The 20,844-nt window shown below is 41.7% G+C and overlaps 1 protein-coding gene across 2 annotated transcripts; it reads left to right on the top strand.

The window, feature by feature from the left end:
- The first annotated feature begins 163 nt into the window (after positions 1-163).
- SRD5A1 (steroid 5 alpha-reductase 1) lies at positions 164-12,199 on the top strand. 2 transcript variants are annotated; one of them, XR_004979828.2, is made up of 6 exons: positions 164-489; positions 2,507-2,673; positions 5,052-5,153; positions 7,303-7,453; positions 9,607-9,739; positions 11,556-12,199. XR_004979828.2 is itself a non-coding variant. In XM_036379196.1 (5 exons), the coding sequence occupies exons 1-5, from the start codon at positions 164-166 to the stop codon at positions 9,671-9,673; spliced, it is 813 nt and encodes a 270-aa protein (XP_036235089.1). In that variant the 3' UTR covers positions 9,674-10,920. The 2 variants fall into 2 exon arrangements, 1 of the variants encoding a protein (XP_036235089.1); XM_036379196.1 differs by lacking the exon at positions 11,556-12,199 and having other exon boundaries at positions 9,607-10,920.
- Positions 12,200-20,844: the final 8,645 nt, after the last annotated feature.

Here is a 20,844-nt window from a genome sequence, read left to right as displayed (position 1 = left end):
GCGCGGGCCCGCCTTCTCCCGGCGCCGCTTCCCGGCGGAACTTCCCGAGCGCCCGGCCCGGCGCGGCCCCACCCACAACGGGCGGGCGGGGGCGGGGCGGCGGCGGCGGGCACGCCCCCGGCGGCCACTGGCGGTGCCAGATGAACCGAGGCGGCGGAGCGCGATGGGCTTTGCCGGCGATGGCGGCGTGTGCGCGCTGTGGCGCCGGGCCGAGGGCCCCGAGGAGCGGCGGCTGCTGGAGCTCTTCTCCTACGGGCTGATGGTGCTGGGTGCCGTCTCCGCCCTGCTGCTCCGCTTCATCCCCATGCCCTATGGCCGATACTCCTCGCGGCGCTTCGGCTGGCTGCTGCCCGCCCGCCCCGCCTGGGTGCTGCAGGAGCTGCCCTCGCTCCTCGTCCCTCTCGGGCTCGCCGCCTGTGGCGGGGCGGTCGCGGCCGCCCGGCCCAACCGTGTCCTGCTGGGCTGCTTCCTCCTGCACTACGCGCACAGGTGTGGCGGCGGGCGGGCGGGCGGCGCTGCCCGCGGGCACCGGCGGGGATGGGGTGGCTGGCGGGGGTTCCCTGCCGTGCTGGGGGCGGGAGAAGGGGTCGGTCTTCATAGAGATACCTGGTTGCTGCTTCCCGACCGAAGGGGCTGCGGTTCTGTTAATTAGCGTTTGTTACTTAATGTAATAGTTACTGACGTCTCTTCTGCTTCGCTGCACTGCGATATGTCCCGTGTTGTTACGGCAGCTGGGCGAATAGCCATGGCCATGCGGTGCCGGCTGCCTTGTGCGCGCTGTGCGCCGCGATGCTCCGGCGATGCTCTTGGCGCTCCCTAAGCGCCCCGCTCCATCCTTGTGCTGCTGCTGCTGTGCCTCCCGCTTCAGCAGTGGATTGAGCAGGCTGTCTTAAGGTTACTGTGTTACAACAAGGAAAGTTCAGCATCGTGTACTGATATAATCTTGATGTTACTAAACAATAGCTATTTTCTAATTATATTGTTCAGCATTGTCTTTCAACATAGGGTTTGTTGCAGGAGTTGGACTGGATGAGCCTTGTGTGTTTCCTCTAGCTCAATATATTCAATGATTCATTAAAATACTGGCAAAGCTGAGGCTGAGTGTACTGTGTTGCCAGGTAGTCAACAGTATTCAGGCATTTTGTAAAAATACTTGGAGAAGGCAGTGTAGTTGGAGCCCAGGTGCGATCTTGCTGTTCCCTTCAAGTTATGGACAGTAGCTACTTGTCTTACTCCACGAGTAAATTTGCCACCAGGACAGGAGGGTTCAATTTGTCAGGTTTATTTTAAGCCCCTCGTGTGGCTGAAATGGTATTTTCTGGTACTTATTGAGAAAAGCTCTTGCTTTTGACTTAGTGTATTCCACAGTCTTGTAGTGGGGAGGTATATGACATATGGTCGGCCTGGAGGCTGCCTTTGAAAACCTGCAATTTTTGCTCCCCCTTTTTCTATTCTTAAGTGTAAAGACATTAGTTTTTACATGGGATCTTAACTCATCCTTGATGTCTGGGAATAACTAGGAATGTGAGGCAATGATTTGTACAAAAAGGTGAGCTGTGCTGCAGTTTCTTTTTTTCCACTTGCTTGTTGCTGTTGCCAAACCCAAGGGACTCTTGTGTGGGTGAGTGTAGACTGGAAGAGACCTCTGTTATCTTGTTCTGTTTCTTGTGGCATTGCATGCTTTAAATAATCCTGTAGTGAATTTATTACTCTTTCTTGAAAGCTGTTAGGGTTGGACTTCTTTTGGAAAGGTTATTTTGAAGCAGTTGTCCTTGGGTAGGTGGAAAACACATGAAGAATGCTCAGGCTTCAGTGATCCTGTTTCTGTATCATTATAGATCATAATTAAATTAATAGACAATTGGGAGTTGGCTAGTTCCACAAGAAAGAGCACAAGAGTATTCACCTGCTCTTCTTGTTTGGAGCTAGTTTGTTTACTTGCATAATCCCCCAGGAAAAGCAATCAGGATTCCTTTCCCAAATGGGATGGCAATTGAGGGTTTGTCCTGTCTTTAGAGGTGTCATAGAGTAGACCAAAACTGTCAAGGTGAAGCAATTAATGTTTTGGCTTACAGGGTAGGGAGGAAACTGAGGTCAATTAGGTTAATTTGAAGGGGATTGACTTTTCCCCTGGAGATGCTGGGGGAATTTAGTGGACGGGTCTTGTTTCCTAGCTCATCTCAGAAAGCTTGATGATACAACTGAGGGTTTAGGGACAAAAATGGACTGTGCTTAATATCAGTTGTCTTTATTCCTCTCACCAAAGTAATTGCCTTGGATGCTAAGTTCAAAATTTCTGCCATACAGTAGAGAGGACTGGTTTTGTAATTCCAACTAGGCAAAAAAAAAAAGAATGTTTTAGATATTAAAGCAAGTGCAGCTATCCTTTCAGACACCAAGGGCTGGTGCTGAGAATTTGTAAAGTAGGGTAGTGTGGGCAATGTTTGGACTTCAAAGCTATAATTTTTGTGGTTAATACAATACATTTTTTCTTTGTTTGCTATAGGGCACTCATCTTTCCCCTTCTGATCCGTGAAGGAAAACCAACACCGTTTTTCACTTTTGTGTTAGCGCTTCTGTTCTGTGCTTTCAACGGGTACTTGCAGGGCCGAAGCTTAACCACCTATGCAACTTACCCTCCAGGCTGGCTGGGCGGCTCACGCTTCATTACAGGTGTGTTAAATCATGTTATGAGAACATCAGGTGTCAGTTTCCTCTGTCTTCATAGCTCTTAATTGTGATTTTATAGTATCTTTAATGCCATTTTATAAGTCTTCTTATAATTTTCTCATTGGTGTAGCTGGCGGCCTTTTAACCTTTTTTTAGCCTGTGAACTGACACTTCTTTCTGCAGTGCTAGATGATCTGATTGTTGTATTTACTCTATAACAGCCAAGTAAATCCAGGTCATGTATTATTTTTTTTCATGTAGAAGCTTGAAGCCCTAAATGGAACCAGCAGCATGCAGATTTAGAAGAAGCAAAGCTTTTCTGTCTAACATGTAGATTAAACTAAAGTAACAAATTAATGGAGTAAAAAACCTAGCAAGGGTAGCTGCTAACTACTGACATGCCATGGCAAATGCTGCAAGTCCTTGGTGTCAGGATATCTACACTGGATACACACACAGGCACCAATCCAGCTGCCCTTGTAATCGGGGACTGGCTTTGTCAAATGACAAAACTGGCCACACAAGGAAGGGGTGGAGGGGTTGATCATTCACTCCCAATTGGGAAGTGAGGTTACATTTATACTTGAAGCCAGGGATATGATTAAAAGACTAAGGTATTTAGTGACAAAATATTTTATTTACTCAATTTTTTTGCTTCCTAGACATCTACTTTTGCCTACTGTTAAAATTATAGTATCATTTCCTAATGAAATCTTTACAGAAAGATAATTTTCATCTGAAGATAAACCAGAATGTTTTGCCTCATCAGTCAAAGGCAGAGTAGTGGGCTGTGTAACCTCTCACTGTGGAACCCTTTTATAAAGTTTGTCTGTTTTGGGGAACACAATAACTTATATCTACAGCAGTAATTGATTTGGAGCAGGAATATGGTTTTGATGTGATTTCCTCATGGTTTCTCTGGACTGTGTGTTGGTTTATTTCAGAGCAGTGAACTTGTGTGTTTTCAGAGAAACAGGAATGTTCTGCTTCAAATGCAGAATGATAAGCTTGCAAACCAAGAACAACGTCATAATCTTTCAGCATGAACCTTACACCTGTATGCCAATAAAGAGCTTGTGAATTTACCAAAAGAGCTGGTGATACCCTGAAGTGGTGACTGCTATAAACAGGACACCAACACCTCTGTGCCTCACCCTTGTGTCCTTTCCTAATCTGTCTGCACTTGTAGCTGGAAACTCCTTTCTTCCTTTGCTTGCTTTAGCTTCTTCAAACCCTTTGCAGTATGCTATGTCTTTTCTTACTTCTTTAAGTCCCTATTCAACTACCTCCTTTGAATGTTCATGGCTACTCTTGTGTGCATCAAAACACTTCTTTAGCAGGAGGTCTGCAAAACAGAACAGCACCCGTAACTTACAAGGTGCAGGTTACAGAACATCAGCTCCTCAACTGTTGCTTTTGTTTTGTTTTTTTTATGAAGCTTCTTATCTGGCCACCAGGCAGCTAAGCACACGTGTCACCTCTGCTCTCTTTGCACATCAAACCTGAAGAGCGTGTATGCATTGTCCAAATCTGTGTATAATCTTGCAGGCAAGGGATGTGGGTTACCAGTGTCTCTCCTAATAATGATAGGTATCTAGATGCTCCAGGTGATTGTGTCTTGTTGAAAAAACTTATCACAGAATCTGAGATGAGGCACTAGTTAACTTCAAAACACAGATCTTATCTGTTCCTTATCAGCAGGGAATGCTGCTTTCAAGGGAAGATAACATAGGTAACATGTTGCCAAGGGATAAAAAAAAAAAGAATTTCAATCCTAAATTCCTTTTGATTTATCCCACCCTCATGGCAACATAAGGATGCAGAATGTGACAACAATCTCAGTTTCTGCAAAAGGCTGTAATAAATGGCTAAACCATTTTGCTGAATGAGTAAATGACATGTTAATTCCTTCACAGTTGTATTCCTTTTATTGCACAGAAATCTGTTGGGGAAATTCTGATGTGCTATCAGTAACATAGTCAAAGAGAGTAGGGCTAAGATGTGTCCCTCTGGGAAGATTAAAAATGGCTGTTTCTTTCAGTGTGTAAAATCTTAGCATATTTTTCTATGTCAAAGTTAGGGAAACATACACGTTACATCTGCATATATGCACGTACATACATTTATAAAAGTAGCAACATAGGAATAAACTTCATTTTTTAAAGTGCTATTTCCCATCTGGGGAGCTGTTGATACTGTGAGCTCTGCTGATTGAAGAGCACAGTGTGGGACTGGGACTGTGCAGGATGTCACCAGAGCTGTTTATGCTGCTTACATTACTACTGCTTTGAGACAATATGCCTAATGTGCTATTGGACTGTAGTTTGTTTTCTGAACAAACACAGTGCACTAAATATTGTATTTTCAATATTTCTCTTCAGGTTTTTTAGGATGGTTGGTTGGCATGGCCATCAATATTCATTCTGATCATATTCTCAGAAATCTGAGAAAACCAGGGGAAACTGGTTACAAGATACCAAGAGGTAAGTAAAATGGTACAGAAATTAATACAACAAAAAGAGCTATCTCTCATATAAGAAGAGGTGGAGAGAGCTTGGACTCTTCAGACTGAAGAGAAGGCTCAGGGAGGTCTTACCAAAGTTTATATATTATGAAGAAGAGAGAACCAGGCTCTCCTTAGTGGTGCCTAGTGACAGGAGCAGAGGAAGTGGACACAAAATTCAAGCACATAAAATTATATCTGAGTTTTTGTTTTTTTTTTTTTGGCTGGGAGGATGGTCAAACATACAGGTATGGAGCAGGTTGCTCAGAGAGATTGGAGGGAGACTCGAAACCACACTGGGCATAGTCCTGGACAACCTGTTCCGGCTGATCCTGTTTCAACTGTGCTGGTTGAACAAGATTATCTCAAGAGATCCCTTCCAATCTAAAATGATTCTGTGTGAAAATGGCCTTCTAAAGCTTAGTGTATTTTAGAGGAGATAGTAATTTATGATATAAGAGGCAACTGGAAATAGCATTTTGTTTTCTACCACGGGAAGTGGTAGAAATTTTGGTTTCTACCACAGGAAGTGATTTTATAGTTTGGGAAACATTTTTTTTCCCCCTGAAGCCAAATATTGGAAGGAATCTGTTTCATTATATCACTTGGCTTGTGCAAATCTTTGGGTTTCTTGACCAACATTGGCTATATTTTTAAAAAGGGGTAAAAATGTAACAGCATTGCCCAGCTTTTCAGAGAATCAGCAGGTGGGTGGAGAAGAAAGACCTAAATTATTCACTCAGTGTGGGGGCAGCAGGGGAATGAAGGAAGTACTCCATGTGTGACCCATCTCATGTCCGATATAAGAGGGAGGTACCTGAAGTAATTGGAGAACAGCAACAATTTTGAAAAGGGAGACTCAGGGAAAGGAGGACAGAAATCCAAATGAATTTGGCATTGTAAATTCTGGCCTTCATGGGAAAATGGAGAATATGAAAGGCTTTCTTACGGGGGCTATATTGAAGTGTTAAGGTTTATTATGACTTTTGGAAACAGGCACTCTTCTGGGTACATTACACTCACTGAGAGCAGAAAGATAATACCTCTGAATTCTGTTATCTCACTACATTTTTTTTCTTAGTTGTTGCTTTTTCTCGATTGTTAATTTTTTTTAAATAAAACTGTAAGAACTAAGATATATAAAGTCAACTGTTATTTTTTCAAAATAATTGTAATTTTAATAGATGTAAATGGAAGTGCTTATGTGAAAAATTAATATGAACATACTATATTGTGTTCAGTGTTCAAAAAGGTTCTGAAGGAAATACGTTATTTGCTGTGAGATCAGGAGTAGCTGATCTTTTTGATGCTGCTTATCCAGTTTAAGTGCTAGAATTTTACTTTTCTTTTGTCACAAAGGTAGTGTAATTAGAGCAAGGTCAAAACATGTCCTTTATTACATTTGCCAAATACTTGTTTGTTTAGTCCTACTGGTAAAGCACATACTGAGATGTTATCCATTTGTACACCAACTTTAGAATTAGGGTGAAATTCTTGATTTATAAAATTCCTAGCAGCTGAGTACCAATTGTTTATGCACAATTGTCTATACAATCGATTTAACACAGGCTGCCAAATTTTCACTGACTGTAGAGGCTGAAACAGCAAATCTGATGAAGAATGGGAACAAAAGTGCAATAACTTCATAAGCTAGAAAACAAATTTGGAACTTTACTTCATAATAATAGTACTGTTCATAATTAACTTATTTTCTAAAGTATTTAAAGAAATGAAATTATAGGCTAAGTAACCCTATGAGTATTTTCTGGGACTCAAGGGGAGTATGTCTTCTATTTCTACGTATTTTAAAAAAGTTTTAGGGTATGATCAAAGAACAAGTCATTAAGTAATTATTCACAAAGGCATATAATTATGTACTTGCTTCTGATGCTAGTAAATCTGCTTTTCTTTCTTTATTTAAAGAGAAAAAGTGGGGCTACAAAAGGTCTGTCTTAGAATGAGGTCTGAAGTGTTCCTTCATAGTGCAGCTTAAACTGAAAAATGCTGTCTCCTCTGCCTTTAAAAATCAAATAGAGACATTGGTGATATAGCTCCTACTTGGTGTACAGAAAAGTTCAAAATGCCTTAGTCGAGATGTTCAATGTTACCTAACTCTGTCCTGCTTTCAGGAGGAATGTTTGAGTATGTCAGCGGAGCCAACTTTTTTGGAGAGATCCTGGAATGGTTTGGGTTTGCCCTTGCCTGCTGCACCATTGAAAGCTTTGCATTTGCATTGTGCACTCTCTTCATCCTGAGTTCAAGGGCAAGACAACACCACAAGTAAGGGTTCCTGCCTTGTCAGTTCTGTTGTCTCTATGCCACACTGCATTTCCATTTCACAAATTATGCCTCATCCTACAGGGATGTTGCAGAGCAAGTCTTGTGAAAGAGAATGTTGCTGTAGGGCAGAATATGATAAAGAATACTCTGAGAAAACTAAGTATTGCAGAATTTCAGCAGAATAGTACAGAACATAAACACAGTACAACAAGGTGGTCAAAATAAGGTTTAAATGAAGATAGTTCATCCTGGATCTGTAAAAATTATAGGCAAGTTTAGCAATATTGTCTTAATTAATCAAATACTATACTTTCCCTTCTCAAACTTGTTTCTCTAATATATAAATTTTTGACAATCACCCAAGCTGTCTTTAACAGGCACACTTTATAGTCATGTCTGTATCATATTGTCTATAATCAATTGTATGGACATTATGAAAACAGTTCTGATAGATGACATTTAATGAACTATCTGCTCTAAACATTCTGACTGTTCATGTACTGTGTTTATAGTGTGGCTTTCCTGCTAACAAGAAGGACCATAGTTTGGGGAGACTTGTTTCCTGAAAGGATTCTCATTAAGGAATAGCATGCTTAAATGAATTTGAACATGTTAATTTTATTTTGCATATTTTCAGCTTCCTGCTTTGGTTCTCATGTTGAAACTTAGTGGAATAAAAGGAAATAAACATGAATTTAAGGAGGAAAGGAAAAAAATACTGACCATCTGTGAGGGCAGCCATGTCTATGTCTAATGGAGTGCTAAAAACCTCCAGAAAGAGGTTTTCCTGTTCCTTGTTTGTAGGATGTTTGGGTCTGAAATACCTTCCCAGAGAACAAGTTTCTTCCACTATCCAACCTGGGCCTTCCAAACCTGTTGCCTTTGATCATCTCCCTGTTTTATCACCTGCTATTAGTGAGCAGAGTTGCAGAGTATCTTGAGTTGGGAGGAGCATTTGAAGGTTGTCCAGTCACCTGGTGTGTGGCAAACCACAAGGCTCTGCCCAGTTGCCCAGGGCTCATCCAATTGACTTCTGAGTGTCTCCTCCTTGGCAGATGAAGCAAGGACAGGTTCTCCTGCCTCTCCTGTGTATTACCTTCTTCAGACTCAAATTCCATGCTTGGTTTCCATCCATCTTAAGCCTTGATGGCATTCTTTCAGAACATCAAGAAAAGCTAAATGTTGTTAAAGGAAGTTTTTTACACTAAAGGAAAAATGCATGAAAATGGAACAGGGATACAGGAAAAAATAGCTAATCCATGTAAGTGAAGAAACATGTCAGTTTAGTTTGTTTATTTAAAAAACTTAGAATAAATTACTGAAATGGGTAAATAGGGTAATAATTGTATTCCCTAGATGCAGGTTGCACCTATCATGCATTGCATGTTTTGTTCTGTTTATTCCAGCTTTGATCTTGCAGTTGGTTAGCTATTGATATTATGAATATCTGCACTTTCAAGGAGCCCAGGTCAACTTAGTTCTTTTATTTCAGAGAAGCAGAATAAATATTCAAAAATAGGAGTAAGCATGCTTGTTATGAAAGGTGAAAGCACAAATAATATCTGATAGCTCTCTGCAATTTTTAATTGTCTGGATTTGAAAATAGTGATGGTCTTTGAGGGGTGTTAGCAATAAGGCAAGTGCAATGTTCATCATGTTCAGTTTGGTTACCCAGATTCTAACTGCAGCCAAAGATGCTTCTATGCAGAATGGGACTCTCCTTCCAGTGTGTGAAGTATCCCTTGCTTCCACATGAAGTCATTATGCAATGACAAGTTTTTGATTTTATTTTTTCTCCCTCTAATTTTAAAATATGTAAATACTCAGTATGTATAACGCCATACCTTTTGAAATAATGGGTTATTCCTTCCCTGACATATCTCACCATGTCTGTTGGTTTGATTTCCCATTGCTGGCAGATGTAACTTAGTTTTGTTATATTTGGTGATTAGATGTCATTAGGATGAGTGCAGTAAATGCCATTTTTCTATCCAGAGTAGGTTATAAAGGTGTTGGGGATTCTTTTGTTTATTTGGGTTTTTTTTGTAGACAAAAACATGTATGGATTAAATTAAACACATTGTACAATTCTTTCATTTCCTGAGCAGTGTTTTGAAGACTCAATACTCATCAGATTTTTTTTTATTTTTCAGATGGTACCTTGAGAAATTTGAAGACTATCCAAAGGACAGAAAAATTGTCATCCCATTTTTGTACTGAGCCGTGCTTTTAACACTTTGAGATGGATGCTTTTAGTAACAGCCAACATTTTACAGATGCTGGCAGGTTAGCAACACACTTGGTTCATCACTGTGGCAAAGCCTTTCCATCAGTGCTGCTATTACTTACTGCTTTTTCCTCTTAATGGTAACCCAGAAATCTGATGGACAGGGTGAATAGGAACAGAAATGGTTTTCCAGCAGTGAAGCACCTTCATAAATACATTAGGCAATGAGTCTGAATTGGCATTGTGGGAAGTACTGTGCATGACTTCTGATGCATCTTTTTCTGCCTGTGAGGGCTTCTGCTGTTTCCACTCAATGTAGGCAAGCTGTCCTGAGGATTGTGCTGTGAGCTCAGCTACTCTCACTGCAGTCTGGATGGTGTGTTCTGCCTACATACACAAACAGGGTTGATTTTATTTTTTTTCCTTGCCTTAGTAATCCTTTAGATTCCCCCCACCTGCGTTTCCAGAGGAGCTGGTGATGTAGACCAAGGAATTAGATGAATACAGTTGCTTTTAGATGAGAGGCAGTGTTTTTCCTTCTCTTTGCACTCTTACAAATATAGGGGCACTGTACAGACAATATCTAATGATATTTACATAAAAGTTTTACTGCTAATAGATTAATATTGTCATCTACCTCTTAAAATTGATAACTATCTCAATATGCAATATGTGTCTTCTCACTCTAAACTGGTTTTGGAAGTCTACTTAGGATACTTAGGCCAATTTGGCATTGTTAACAATTGTGTAATGTTTTCTAACTTAATTTATAAAAAACCCTTGATATTTAAAAAAGTTTTCTTACTATGCTGTTTTAAAAAAATCAAGTGTCTTCCTTCTTCTGTTGCTAGCATTCTAGATTATTTTATATTCTAAAATTCTGGAGCCCTGTGTCCGCTCTCATACCCCAACCTTTTGCTCACAAAGGACTCCAGATGGTTTCAAGAACATGATGGGATCCCAAGCATACAGATTTTCAAGTTCTGTGTCTTTTGCATGATTGTAATAATAACGAGTCTTTTTTTTTTTTTGGTGTCAGCAATTTTAAAAACAAACCCAAAACAACTCAAAGGAAAACTAAAAAAAAAGGCAATCCAACAAACCCCCCAAGTGAACAACCAAATTCTAATAATTTAAAAAATTAAAAAACAAACAAATGAACACTAACTGAAAAATCTTTCCGCAAAACCCCAAAACTCTGCTGCTAATATAATTTGAAAATAAATGGAATTCAAACTTTTACCAAGTGTCATCTGCTCTGTTTGCACTTCTATGTTGGGTTATGTTCTTCAAAACAAATTAGTAACATAATTTTGCCAGATGCTAAGTTTTCCAGGAAGATTTGTTTTGATGAGCAGTCATGATGCTTGCTGGGAGAGGAAGATGGTGAAGAGTTTGATTTACTCCTCAATGCTAAAATGGAGTTATTTGACAATGAAAGTTCAATAGTTCGCTTAAAGCATATTCTGAAGATAATTTTAGAACCTGAGTCTTACATATCAGGATATTTATAAATCCTGTTATCTCTGCAACATTTTTAAAAATCTTCTTGTCTAAATCATCCACCTATAAAAATCTCTTTGTGGGTTTTTGAATCCTATGTTTTTTCCACTATCTCCCCAAGGTATTTAAACACTTATGTAGTTTATGGTGAATTAATATCTTTTTTGGGTTTGTGTGGCCAGATTTTGGTGATGGGGGCCCCAGGGGTGACTTCTGTAAGAAGCTCCTAGAAGCTTCCCCCATGTCTGGTAGAGTCAATGCCAGCTTGGCCCAGGGCCAGCCTGCTCCTGACCAAGGCCAAGCCCATCATGAAGGATAGTAATGTCTTTGTAATAACATATTTAAGAAAGGAAAAAATATGTTCTTGGGCAGAGCAACATCTATGCAGACACCAAGAGGAAGAGTGGGAGGAGTTGCTTCAGGTGTTGGAGCTGAGATTCCCCTGCTGGAGCTGTGGCCCTGCAGGCCATGGAGGACCATGGGGATGCAGAGACCCACCTGCAGCCTGTGGAGGATCCTCATGCCGGAGCAAGTGGCTGCCTGAGATGAGGCTGTGAAGCCATGGGAACCCTGTCCTGGAGCAGGGTTGTGACAGGGCTGTTTGGAGAGAGGAGCCCATGCTAGGGCAGCTTTCATGACTTGTGACCCTGTGGAGAACTCATACTGGAGCAAGTTGTGCCTGAACTGCTGCACTCTGTGGAAGAGCAATCCATGTTGGAGCAGTTCATGGAGAGCTGCTGCCCACGGGATGGACTCAGATTGGAGTTCATGGAGAACTGTCTCCCATGGGAGGGACCCCATGCTGGAGCAGGGGAAGGCTTCCTCTCCTTGAAGAGCAGGAGAAACCACAGGTGATGAACTGACCATAGCCCCCATTCCCTGTCTCCCTGAGCCTCCCTGGGGGAGGAGGTAGAGCTTGGGAAGAAGAGAAAGGTGGAGGGAAGGTGTTTTTAACATGTATTTTACTTTTAATTATCCTGCTCCGGTTTTGTTAGTAATAAATTCAGTTAATATCACCAATTTGAGTCTCTTTTGTCTGTGTCAATATTTGATGAGTGATCTCTCTGGTCATTATCTCACCCCATGAAGCTTAGGCTTTGGTTTCTTCTCCCTGTCCATTTGTGGAGAGGAGTGACAGAGTGGCTTTGGTGGACACCTGGCACTTGGCCAGGGTCGACCCACCAAAATATCTTATATCTTCAGGGATATTTGTTTAAAAATCACTAATGGGTCAACCTACCAGTAAAAAATCACCTTTCTGCAGCACTTCAGACTCTAATCTAACACTTCTTTTTTTTTGCCTTTTTTGAAAAGGCAAATGTTCTTTTAAATACTAAACAGTGAAAGAAAGGTCAGTGTTTATTACATCTCCATATTCAAGAGCTGTAGCTCTCTAGTCAGTAGTCTTCTAACATAGCTTCCAGAAAATTTGAACAGATGTCTTGATTTTGCTCTGCTACTATGCTAATAAATATTTATCTTGCCTAAAAGTTCAGTTGGTTTGCCCACATTATGTTAATTTATGGTTTGCCTACAGTGGGATAGGATCTGAAGTGTGATAGTCTGATAGCTTATCCCTGTTCTCTCTCTTGTTACAGAAAAGGAAAAGCTAAGGTCTGTGGGCTGTGAATGTCAGCATGTTTAGAAATGTTAGTTAATTGGATTAATAAGAAAAATCCCAAACCCGAGCCAGACGGTTTTGTTCTTTGTGTGATTATATTTTATATTCTCATACTTCTAAAGCCTTCCCTAAGTAAAGTACAGATTTTATTTGAGGCAGTTCTTAGAGGGCAGGTCTTATGAGGAGCAGCTGAAAGAGCTGGGACTATTCAGCCTGGAGAAAAGGGGGCCCAGGGGGAATCTTACTACTCTCTACAACTGCCTGAAAGGAGGTTGTAGCCAGGTGGGAGTTTATCTCTTTTCCCAGGTAACCGGTGATAGCATGAGAGGAAATGGCCTTATGTTGTGCCAGGGGAGGTTTAGATTGGCTATTATGAAAAATTTCTTCACTGAAAGGGTCGTCAAGCCCTGGAACAAGCTGCCTGGGGAAGTGATGGAGTCACAATCCTTGGAGGTATGCATGTAGTTGTGGCACTGAGGGAGATGGTTTAGTGGTGGACTTGGGAGCGCTGGCTTTAAGGTGGGACTTAATTAACTCTGAAGTCTTTTCCAACTTAAAGGAATGCTCTATGATTCCCACATTTCAAGACCCGGGTACATTGGTGAAAGCATGTGATCAACTTGGTCAAATGCTAGAATTGTCTTTTGTTTAAACAATATCCCACTCATTTGCCATCACTTGCAATCCCTTTCCTTTTCAGCACCTCTGACAGATTTTTCTGTTGGAAAATATCTAATACTGAAACATTTTTCTCAAGAATATGTAATGTGAGAATGAACTCTGTTCTGCACATTCCAGAGGGAGAAAACATGCATACTTGCTGTTGGGTATATCTGTAGCTATTTTTAATAGAGATGCTTCTAGTCAGATTGATACATCTTTCCCCCAAATCCCTTACTAATAAAACATGATTTCTGGTGTCTTGCTTGAATACTTTTTTTTTCTGTTAGTAATCCCCGCTCTAATTTGTGGAGATTGACCAAGGCTTTTGTATCAACAATTTCATTATCCCAGCTGAGATCTTGGGGAGTGTAAAAACAAGATTGGATTAGTATGACCTAGATGCATGTGTGAACTTGATGAGATGCACTCAGAGCAGTTATTAAGAGTCACAAGGTAAATTTGTCTAGTGTTACATTCTTAGTTACGTAAAACAAAGTATGTAGCTGAGATGTTCTACACTTGCAGTTAGTGCAAAGATTAACAGAAGCAGAGGCTGCTCACTTGGGTTCCTCTCCTGCTGCTTTTTTCATTGAAAAACTGTAGCAGCTGCTGTTTCAACTGTTTTAATTAAGATTCAGCATGATATTATCTTTTCGGGGACTGAAGATAGTATACAAATGACTTGTAGAAACTTGAATTCTTCCAGCAGACAGGAAATCCTGAGTGCCTAACACAGATTTTAAATCCTTTTTGTGATTGAAATATATTAATAACTTTAGTATGAGACTGTCCCAGTCTGTTCTATGCTTCTCAGTTTTACCAATAACAGTTGCAGTTGTCAGGGCAGCCTTTCATCCATTTTGTAAGGAAAGCAGATCTCAAGTTAAAATTGCACCACTTTTTACAGTGATGCAACGTATTTATCACCATCTATGTGCTCATGTGCCCACAGAAAAATATGTGTAAGCAAGCAATTAAATTTATGTTGCAGGACAACTGAAGGGCAAAGCCTTAACCAAGGTTTGCATCTGAAAGAATTACACAACTGAAGCTTGCTCTTGTACATCTTAAAACAGCATGTTTTTTACATCTCTTGCTTGATTTAACATGTCTGCTTAAAAATCAAAGCTAATACATGATGCATTGTTGTGTACAAGGGGGCAGTGGAAGCAATAGGTTATTTGTTCACAGAGATGAAAGAAAAACTAACAATTGGTATCCTTTGGTGTAATACTGCCCTGGAGATGATGCCTTACCAATGTGCTAGGAGTGTCTCAGTGGTGTTGTTTGTCCCTGCTCCCTCTTGTTTTGGAAATATCTGTCCAGTTTCTGAGAGGACATGGGTGGCTGGATCCAAAGGGCTAGCACTAGCAAAGCCACATGTTCCAGCTGCTCTGGGAGGGAGCACTCCATTTCTCTTGGGCTATTGAAAGGGAAAACCACAGCAAATTTAGTTATAAACTTCTGCCAGAAAAGAAACAGCTGTGCCATCTGGGAATGGGGGCTCAGACATTGAGCTGCACTGTCCAGATTAAAGAACAGTCCAACGTAAGTAAGAAAAACCTGCTTCAGGTACCTGCTATATTTGTGCTCTGCTGGCTGCTTCATGGGGCTGGAATCTAACCTTTTTAATCCATATTAGTCTGTTGGTGAACAGTCCAAGAGGCTTCCACTTATGTCCCCATTCCACATGTTGTTTTTGCTTCAGAAGACCAAGAGGCACATGCTGTGCAGAGCCAGGGTCCTGCTAATGTGCAAGAAAGCCCTGTGACAAAGCAGCCCAGTGCAATAGTGTAGATTTATATGTTTTTAATGTTTTTCAAAGGTAAGTATGTTTCCTCTTTCTCTGCCTGTCTCTTTGAAAAGTGGTGATGGTATCACCATCAGGATGGAAAAGAAGAACTGAATTTGAAATCCCAAATAGTACTGTGAAAGTGCTCAAGTGTTAAAGGACAGTCATCAGGATATACTGAAGTCAGTAACCAGAGAGGAAAATAGTCCTTTTCACACTTCAAATAATCCTTGCAGATTTTACTAGGCCTCAGAAATAGAGTATGAGATTAAACATAATATTTAGTCTGAAACAGTGCAGTATATGATAATTACTGATAGAATAAAGTAATACTAGGAAGAGTAGTTTAGAAAATATGAGTAGTTATGCAGACAGCATACAGCCATATAATGTTATGAATAGAAAGCTAAATGACCAGGAAGAAATGTGCTATTTTCATAAGCAAAAAGGGAACACTACTCTAGTGTGGAGTCTCCCTTGGGCTGCAGGTGGATCTCTGCTCCATTATGGACCTCCATGGGCTGCAGGGGCACAGCTGCCTCCCCATAGCTGCAAGGGAATCTCAGCTCTGGCACCTGGAGCACCTCCTTGCCCCTCCTTCCTTGAGCATCTTGGTGTCTGCATAGCTGCTCCTCTCACAAATTCTCACTCCTCTCTCCACTTGCAGGTTTTTTTGCCCCTTTTCAGCTGTTATCCCAGCAATGCCACCACCATCACTGCTGGGTTCAGCCTTGGCCAGCAATAGGTTGGTATTGGAGCTGGCTGGCATTGGGTCTGCTGGACATTGGAGGAGCTTCTGGCAGCTTCTCACAAAAGCCACCCCTGTAGCCCCCTATTATCAAAACCTTGTCGTGCAAGCCAAATAAAACATTTGAATTTATAAAAGTTCAAAATAAAACACTAACATGGCACTTGTAGGAAAAGTCTTTTGTCAATAGCTTTAAGTGGTTTTCCTAAACTGAAATTGCCATGCAATGTAGACATTCCAGACTTCAATGAATAATATGCTGTAATTACTACTCTTTAAATGGTTATTATTATAAGAGTAAAAAAACTCAAAGCAATTGTACTTTGTTTCCTAATTCTTCATACTAGATGAATTGTCATTGCAACAGCTTTTAATTTCAATTCAAAGCAGACAAAACAATCTCCTTTGCAGATGTAACCCCATCTGCTACTGTGGCTAAACCTCAGAGATCTTCTTGAATGTTCTTGTTTCTGCATCAGATCAAAAACATAAATTGCTAGTAACACTGCTGATGACAAACGGTGCCTTATTTTTCATCGAGTAATACTGTCATCTTCTGCCACTTTGTGTCTTCATTAACACTAGCCTAATTAGAAACATGAAATGATTATCTAACATTTTCTAACATATAAAACCAGTCTAACACTGTTCTCTATTGTCTTATTGTGGTGCTGCACAGATGTGGGCTTACTGGCTACCTATTGCATCATAGTTTCCAGTCCCCTCTAAGCACTGCCTAGAGCAGAAATTGTTACTCACAGCAGCAAATTCAAAGATAGTCCTCTCCTCCACCTCAGGGACCCTGGAAGCAGACAAGAATGCACCCCCAAACAAGCATGAATCAATTACCAGCGGAGGTCTGCACCAGCCACCTGTGTCTGTTTTGCACAACATGTAGAACAACAAGGAGTGCTAGACTTCCTCCTCATGATCCTCTTTCCCCTCCAGCCCCCAGCATGGCAGCCCTCAGTAAGAGGCACCATCCTCTACAGAGTTACTGATAGCTAAACCTTGCAAGAACTTAGTGCGTAGACCCTCCTTTGGTGTCACAGCACTCAGCCAAGCAAGCCAAGAAAGATGGAAACCCATCCACAGAATTTTTTAATTCAGCCTTTCAGGGGCTTACAACTTTTGTTTGGGCTTGGAAGTTTTTTGTCTGTTTCTGGGAAATATGTCAATACAAATGTACAAAGTCCAGCAGCTGGGCTCAGGCACCCAGTCTGCCCAGTAGCTGCCCCTGGATCTCAGTCACTGGCACTTGGAGGCACCAGCCCATGCATGCATGGGGACACAGTTTGAATCCACCCTTGACTGTGCTCAGACATGGAGGGCATCCAGCAAGAGGCCCTGGGTCCTCAACCTTCACAGCTGACACCACTTGGAAATGCAAAATTCTGAGAGCAAAATTCTAAATATACCAGCTCCATCCTGGCTTCTGATATATTTAGTCTGTTCTTGCCACAGATTTTCACTAAACACCTTCAGTTAAAACAAACAACAATAAAAAACACCAGGGGGAAAAAAGTCCATTAAATTATTTATTCATGTAACATTGTTTCATACACAGTGAATTTATGGACTATCTCATGAACTGATAATCAGAGGGGTTCCTGGAGAGTTTCCTGTGGAGAAAAGATTGCCTACTCAGAGCAAAGTTTTATTTTGGGGTGGGTTTTTTTTTATGTTTTGGGTTTTTTTGTTTGGTTGGGCTTTGGTCTGGGTTTTTTGGTTTTGCTTTTAATAATATCAAAACTCTTTATCATAGAATTGTTTGTGTTTGTGCTGGTGAATTTTTGCAAAGCACTGTTTACAGAAGGAGCAGAAAGGGAAATGCTAGTACTGACCAGAAAAGTTGAGTTCTACATTTATTAGCTGTTTTCAACTCAAATATGTTCTAAAGTAGGTGACTGTAGCATAAGATGTAGGGGAAAATGCAAAATACAAAGCACAGCTCTATTGTTTATAGAGACTGCTTTCCATAACACTGTATTTTTCAGCCTAGGAACACACGTCTCCAAAGGCATTTTAAACAACAGCCTTTGAATGGGCTTTCATTGTAAGTAAATCAGTTTTCTGAAAGGCTCTCCAGTAAGGATTTGGAATGGATACTTGTGAAGACTACAGGTAATTTTCATTTCCACGGACAAGGCCCCTTATCTTTGTTAGCCTCTGTACAGATTCTTCCAGAGAAACATACTGCCTCTTTCTACTCTTTGCACAACAGCAAGGCCAGCTGTTTGGCAGCAAGGCTGGGCATTCAGCCAGAGCTCTACTTGATCTAGAAAAGGTTTTATCTTTCCTAATGTATACTGTAAATATTTTGTTCGAGCAGATCCAATTTGAAACTTTCCAGGATGATAGATGAGATCTGCCCTGAGACATCACAGACCATTTTTTCTTCCTTGTGGGTAACTGTAGATGTAATTCCTGTGAGGTCAAAACATTTTGTCTGTGATTCTTGCTGGCTTCCATGTGGCCCAAATGAGAGAGTTCAAACTGAATGAGAGAGTTTGAATCAGTCCCAGCTAAGAATTATGCCATGCAGTAAAAATGTCAAGAAATTGTTCTTTGTAGCTGTGTAGAAAGCTGAGGCAGAGCTGTCTATCCTATATGGTATAATCAAGGTGAAACCACTTCCACCCTGTCTCCTAGCCCTATGCCAGAGCCATTGCTTGTAGGAACTGATGGTTTCCAGGCCAGCACCATGCAAGAGAATAATATTGCAAAGCCAAGTAGTGTATGGTTAACTATAACATGTCCTCAACAAGAAACATACCACACTTAGGGCGGGTATTGGAAAGATTTCACTTGTCACAAGGATTCTGAAAGCAGAAAACAGCAGGAAGAAGTACAGGGCAAAAGGTGAAAAAGGCAGCTTCCACATCTTCAGGACAGATCCTTGTATGTTCCCCCTGTCTATCCATAACAGATCCAGTTCAAGGGAAGACTCTGAAGGGGTCTGCACTTCACAGCCAAGAGTCAGCCACAGATTTATGTGATGGAACTTCTGAAGCATCTCACTGGGCGTTGTGGGGTACAGACTGATACTGCGTACAGGTCCCCATGGTAAGTTATGGAAGAGAAGGCTCAAGAGAGGGCAAAGGGACTGATCAGTCTACACTGATTATTTCCATCCAACAAAAATAAGTCTCATGCATATGTCTGTCACTGCTTCATGAGGAACCAGCTGGGATAAACTTCACAGCTATCACCAGACAACGCTGAATGAGAAAACAGCTACAGCCTGGTGATGAAAAGAGCCCTTCTGTGTCCCACCAGGCAGAGTGTGGAGCCACAGTACATCTGTCTTGTGTCCAAATTAACTTGTTTCCCAGGAGAAAGAGGTCCATGCATCCTTGCTACCATAATGAAAAAAAAAGCTGAACTTCTATGTTTCTGTGCACAGAATGAATACCTATCTGCTTGATGGTGTCAGTCAATACCACGCCATGAGCTCTGCAGGAGACTCTGCAAGTAAAGCCTGTCCCATTGCAAGTGTCATCTGTCAGCAATGATGGCAAAGATCTTCAATTTGAGTTGTAGTACTGCATGGAGGTCAGATTCCCCCAAGGCAGGCTCCTGGCTGAAGGGCTGTCAGACCTCTCACTCAGCTGAGAAGCACTAGAATCATCAATGAACTGCCTGGACTCAGTGGAGTGGATCACCAGCCTGTGAAGCCTCTCTGCTGGAACCTGGAGCTGTTTCCAAGCTTCTGGATGCTTTGAGCCAGTGGTGAATTTGAGGCATGGGTAAAAGCAAAGCTGCCCCATCACAAAGCTACATGAGAGCTTCAGCTTGGCACACAGCAGCAGGAATGGCAGCCTCTCCTTGCTCTGGCCCATGACCTGCCTGGAGAGAGCAACAGATATTCTGCTCTCTTAAACTAAGCACAGTAACCTTAAGCTATCTGAAATCCTAATCTGCTTAAATGCTGGCATTTCACCCTTCCTCTTGCCTTTTCTGCTCTCACCACAACAAATGAATGTTGTTTCTTCAATGTTACCTGCATGTCCATAGAGCTTATGAGCCCAGGAGCCCAGAGTCATAGACTTACTGTGAAGCCCATGTTTGCTGAGATTAGAGACTAATATTATGAACAGACTCCTTAACCCAGTTTGCATGGCTGTGGAATGGAATCTGCTATTGCAGGTAACAATCACGTTCACTATGCTGGGTTCTGCCCTTGGATCACAACCACCCCGTGCAACACCAGAGGCTGGGGGAAGAGTGGCTGGAAAGCTGAACATTGGAAAAGGCCATGGGGGTGCTGGTTAACAGTCAGCTGAACATGAGCTGTGTGTTCAGGTGTGCCCAGGTGGCCAAGAAGGCCAATGGCTTCCTGGCCTGTATGAGCAATAGTGTGGCCAGCAGGAGCAGTGCAGTGATCCTCCCCCTCTGCTTGGTGCTGCTGAGTACTCAAATCCTGTGCTCAGTTCTGGGGTCCTCACTACAAGAAGGACATTTAGGTGCTGGAGCAAGTCCAGAGAAGGGCAGTGGACTGGGGAAGGGTCTGGAGCACAATTTCAATGAGAAGCATTTGAGGGAGCTGGAATTATTTAGCCTGGAGAAAGGGAGGCTCAGGGATGACCTTATCACTCTCTAGAACTGCCTGAAAGGAGGGTGTAGCCAGCTCGGAGTCGGTCTCTCCTCCCAGGTAATAAGTTACAGAACATCGAGGCCTCGATCTGCACCAGGGGAGGTTTAGATTGGCTATTAAGAAAAAACCCTTCACTGAAAGGGTTGTCAAGCATTAGCACAGATTGCCTGGGAACTGGTGGAGTCACCAAGGGTTGACTCCCTGAAGGGATCCTGGAAGTATTTAAAAGATGTGTAGATG

The sequence above is a fragment of the Molothrus ater genome, chromosome 1 (genome assembly GCF_012460135.2).
Source record: "Molothrus ater isolate BHLD 08-10-18 breed brown headed cowbird chromosome 1, BPBGC_Mater_1.1, whole genome shotgun sequence".
NCBI classification, from domain to species: Eukaryota; Metazoa; Chordata; class Aves; order Passeriformes; family Icteridae; genus Molothrus; species Molothrus ater.
The sequence above is the reverse complement of the archived record's forward strand: the minus strand, read 5'-3'. Positions and strand labels throughout refer to the sequence as shown.

Bases quoted from the DNA above. Each gene is read 5' to 3' on its own strand.
- SRD5A1 (XM_036379196.1), top strand. From the start codon at position 164: ATGGGCTTTGCCGGCGATGGCGGCGTGTGCGCGCTGTGGCGCCGGGCC. The intron at 490-2,506 runs GTGTGGCGGCGG...TGTTTGCTATAG, and splicing joins CTCCTGCACTACGCGCACAG to GGCACTCATCTTTCCCCTTC. The intron at 2,674-5,051 runs GTGTGTTAAATC...ATTTCTCTTCAG, and splicing joins CGGCTCACGCTTCATTACAG to GTTTTTTAGGATGGTTGGTT.